Source organism: Neomonachus schauinslandi, chromosome 1, assembly GCF_002201575.2.
Source record: "Neomonachus schauinslandi chromosome 1, ASM220157v2, whole genome shotgun sequence".
Taxonomy (NCBI): Eukaryota; Metazoa; Chordata; class Mammalia; order Carnivora; family Phocidae; genus Neomonachus; species Neomonachus schauinslandi.
Window position 1 is genome coordinate 204,943,219 of NC_058403.1, and position 4,103 is coordinate 204,947,321.

Consider the following 4,103-nt stretch of genomic DNA (forward strand, 5'->3'; position numbering starts at 1 on the left):
GGGGGGGCCGGGGCGGGGGCGGGGGGGGGGGGGGGGGCCCGCCTGGGCCGCCCCCCTCCCCACACATTCTCTCCCCCCCAGCCCCCCCCCTCCACAGTCAGTCCCTGCCCCACCCTACCCCCCACAGGTTCTGTCCCCATTCACAGGCCACTTTCTCCCACTCTTGTTACCCTGGCCCACTAGCCCTGCCCCTTCACATGTAGAAGGGCTCATTTACACCCTTCAAGGCCACACCCCAGAACTTGCTTGGTGCACCTATCTGTCTCCTGGTTCCCTGGACCTGGACCTTGCTGCCCTCCAACCTCTCTACCTCCCTTCCCTTTCTGATCACCCCCTTACGTGCCCACTCTTCCCTCTTACTCACTCCCCTTCTTTTCTCAACTCCCTCTCCTTTCTCTTGTCCCCCCTCACCTCTCATGTACTCCCAGTCCTGCCGCTTCCCAGTCCTGGAAGCTGGACTCCAAACCCATGGAGAGGCAGACTGCCCTCTGAGGCCTGGCGGCAGATCTGGTGTGAGGGGCTAGGGGCATCTTCCACAGATACCTATCTCCTGGGTAGTGTGCCCAGGACCATGATAGCACTTCCTGTCTGCAAGGGAAGTGCTGCCATGTTGGACTAGGGTGGCCCCCAGGAAGCCTGAGGAGGGTGATCTGGGGAGCCAGGGGCCTGGCTTTCTTGCATCTGGCCAAGGGGAACAACAAAGACAGGGTCTCTCCTCCTCAGCACTATGCTCTTAACATGGCCCTTCTTTCCTGCCCTCACTGTCCCTTCCCTTCCTCCCCACCATCCATTCCCCTCCTCTCCCTGCCAGCTTCATGTAGCCAACCTGGAGGTAGGGCCTCCGGGCAGATGGGGGAGGAGGCAGGGCCACCAGAGTGTCTGAGTGTGGGGGGCAGGGGCAGGGGAGCAGAGGGCCCTGTGGCCCTCCCACCCCAGCCTCCCCCCTCAACCTTTGATTTCTCCTTGCAGGTGATGACCTACGTGCTGGGGGAAACAGGATCACTTGTGTGCTTCCATAACCTTCTTTTACTCCTCACCCGTTCCTTTCAGCAGCTGAGGCCTCCAGCCGCCACCTGAGGGGGATGCCCATCTGAGCCTTGAAGCCTCCCCACAGCACTGGGGACACTCTCCACCCACCCCCGTGGCCGGGGCGGCAGGGAAGGGAGGCGGGAGGCCGGGAGCATTGCACGGCAGGGAAGTCAGGCTGGGTTTGAGGCTCGGCCTGGCTCTTGGATTTTCTGACTCTGAAACTTGAGCAAATGACTTAAACTTCTCCGAGCTGCTGCAAAAGGAGGCGAGAGGCCAGGACAGCATGCGTGTGACGCGCCTGGCCCAGGGCTGGCCCCCGAGCCCACTGCCTGCGGCAGAGTGCTGGATGTAAACGCCCCCCCAGGGCAGAGGCTTCGTCCTCACCCCCCAGCGCCCAGACCCGAGCCTGGTTCAGGACGTGCTCAGTAACGGTATGGGTGCCCCTCGAAGCCAGCTTAGCCCGTGTCTTCATCTGTGACGGTGGGAGGGGGGATCCCTTCCGGGGGATGCTGCCAGGAGCAGAGAGAACGTGGGTAAAGCTCCTCATGCGCCCCACGCCGTAGGTACATACGAAAGAAACGGTGCCCACTTTTGCCAACTGTGTGGACTCAGTTGTGTTGCTTCACTGCGCTGAGCCTCAGTTTCCCCATCTATAGACAGGGTTCTGGAAAGCCTGCCTGGGAAGTACCTACCATGGTTCCTAGCACTTAGTCACTTAGGAAGCAGAAGGCACTTGGTGGTCATTGCTTTTGTTGTGACTACTTGTAGTGATTTTTACCAGTTATTGCTGTTGGAAATAAAAAATAAAACTAATGACAGATGAGGATCACACTCCTCCTGAGACAGGTGAGATAAAGGGCAGGAAGAGCGTCCCTTGGTCCAAGTGGAGTCCAAAGCAAGTGGACACCATGCGGGTAAAGAAGCAGGACAAAAGTTAGAGGGCGCAGGGAGGAAAGAGGCATAGGGACCTCCTGAAGCTGACCCCCCCACACAGTGTGGGCCAGGGGCGTGACCCACAGAGACCAGGATGGCCCAGGGGATGGGCAGCCCCCGTCTGACTGAGAGCGAGCCTGAGCCCCGGGGAAGGCAGGACACACAGTGACTGTATCTGGGACACGGGGGGCCACGCGTGCCCTCAACAGGCAGAACCCAGGGCTGAGGGGCTGTAGCTCCTGGTTCCAGAGGAAGGGGAACTGGAGTTCAAGGGTGACGGAAGCTAGGGCCAGAGAACAGGGAGGCGGGGCGCTCACTTGTCCCCACTGTTTGTGTTCGCTGAGCACTTCCTGTGTGCCAGGCCCTGGATGAGGCGCTGGGAAGCAGCCAAACTCTCCCCTGTGGAACTCCCTGCTTGCGCCTCTAGAGAGGTGGCAGGAGAGCGAGGTCCTGGTCAGAGGTGCCCGAGGGGCCGGCGACACAGAGCCCGAAGGGGGAGCAGCCTGGGCAGCCATCTTGCCCTGGGCTTCAGAGGCTGGGGTGCCCCCAGTGCTGGTGCGGGTGAGTCGGGTGGGTGCAGGGTCCACCGCGGGGAGGGGCAGTGGGTGTGTGGGCCTCCCCCCACACACACACAAACACACCCAGACAGGCCCGACTAACGCTGGATTTGCCTTGCAGCTGAGCACATTCTAACCGTGCCCCCTTCCTCCCCTAGGTGCGCCTGCCCACCTGGCAGCAGGCAGGGAGCGCCTGGCTCCTGGGCCCCCGGGGGGGGGGGGGGCGGGCGGGGGAGCAAACTGAGCCACAGGCTGGCCCCGGGGGAGCGGGGGAGCGTGTCTGTGCCCCCACCTGCTGTCTGTAATGTCCCCCCCCACCCAGCCTCTTCCTTCTCTGCCTTTGTCTCCCCCACCCGGCTCTCTGAGGCCCAGGGGCGCTGCCTGTCATCCTGTGTCCCACTCTGCCGCCCTCTCTGTGTTGGCTTTTTCTGGGTTGTGAGGGCTTAGGGGAACTCAGCTGGACCCTAGCAAGGCCAGCACAGAAAGGGAAGGAGTTCAGCATGTTCCTTCAGCTGGGGGCCCCCAGGCCCCTGGAGGCACTGAACCCCCTCCCTCCACCGGGCCCCTGGTTCTAGCAGGAGGGCAGCAGGTGGGTTGTGCGGACGTGGGGGGGACTGTGTGGCTCTTCCACCCCTACCACTCCCTCCCTGGTGCTCCCCTAACCAGAGCCCCCCACCTTCCAGCTGAAGCTCCCCCCTCCCCAGCCCCCACTGCCCTGAGGGTGCCCCCACCCATCTGAGGGTTATGTCCACCTGCCTGTTTGTACACACACCCCCCATGTCTCTCTTGGTCTCTGTCCTCGCGTGTCTCCCCCTCCCTGTGACTGTCTCCCCGACACCCTCCCCAGAGGCAGGGACTTGGGGGCGGGGGCTGAGCTGATGCTACGTTCGGGGTTGGGAAACCAGGATGAGGAAAGAAAGGAAAAGGGGGCATGTTGCCAGATAAGAAACGAAAGCAATTTAATCTTTTTTTTTCTCTTTTTTTTTCTTGCACATTTTTTTTTCAATTTGTTTTCTCTCTCTCTTCCGATGCTTAAAGTAGAAGTGGAGCAGAAAGGTAAACGCACTGTTACCAATGCTAACCCCTAACTCACACTTTGTTCTCACCTGTACCATACTTATGTGACCCGCCCTCCCCGCTCGGCCCCTTCTTCTGCCCACCCCAACTGGGTCCAGTTGGTATCCCCCACCCCGGGTGTCCTCCCGGTGGGGCCAGCCCTGGTGCCGCCATGGGCGACTCCACCCGCCAGACACCTGAGGAAGCTCCTCTCTGAGCACGGGCAGGACCTTCTGTCTCTCACTCTCTCTCTCTGCCTCGTTTTCTCCCTTTCTGTCTCCCTGTCCCTCCTTCCTAGTCCCAGCCCTTGCGGGGGGACCTGGCCTTCTCTCATACTTATTTTGCCTCCTTCAGGAGAAGTGTGTAAGCCTCCAGGGCGGGAGGGGAGGGCGGGACCCCCTTCTCTGGCTCCCGACTGGGGGCGGAGTGCACCGGGGTGCGCCGGTGGGCCGCCCTCCCCGCTGGGGGGGGGGGGGGGGGGGGGTTGCTCTTTTTTTTTTTCGTTGCCGGCTCCGCCCAGGGGAGGGG

The 4,103-nt window shown here is 61.7% G+C and overlaps 1 protein-coding gene across 2 annotated transcripts in view; it reads left to right on the forward strand.

The window, feature by feature from the left end:
- ADGRL1 (adhesion G protein-coupled receptor L1) overlaps positions 1-4,103 on the forward strand; it is a 29,029-nt gene that overhangs the window by 7,160 nt on the left and 17,766 nt on the right. The window contains exon 4 of one of the 2 annotated variants that reach the window (XM_044911267.1): positions 3,561-3,575. The exons of the other annotated variant lie outside the window; for it this stretch is intronic. Coding sequence (XP_044767202.1) covers positions 3,561-3,575 — 15 coding nt within the window. The remainder of the gene's footprint in view (positions 1-3,560; positions 3,576-4,103) is intronic. 2 annotated transcript variants of the gene reach the window in all.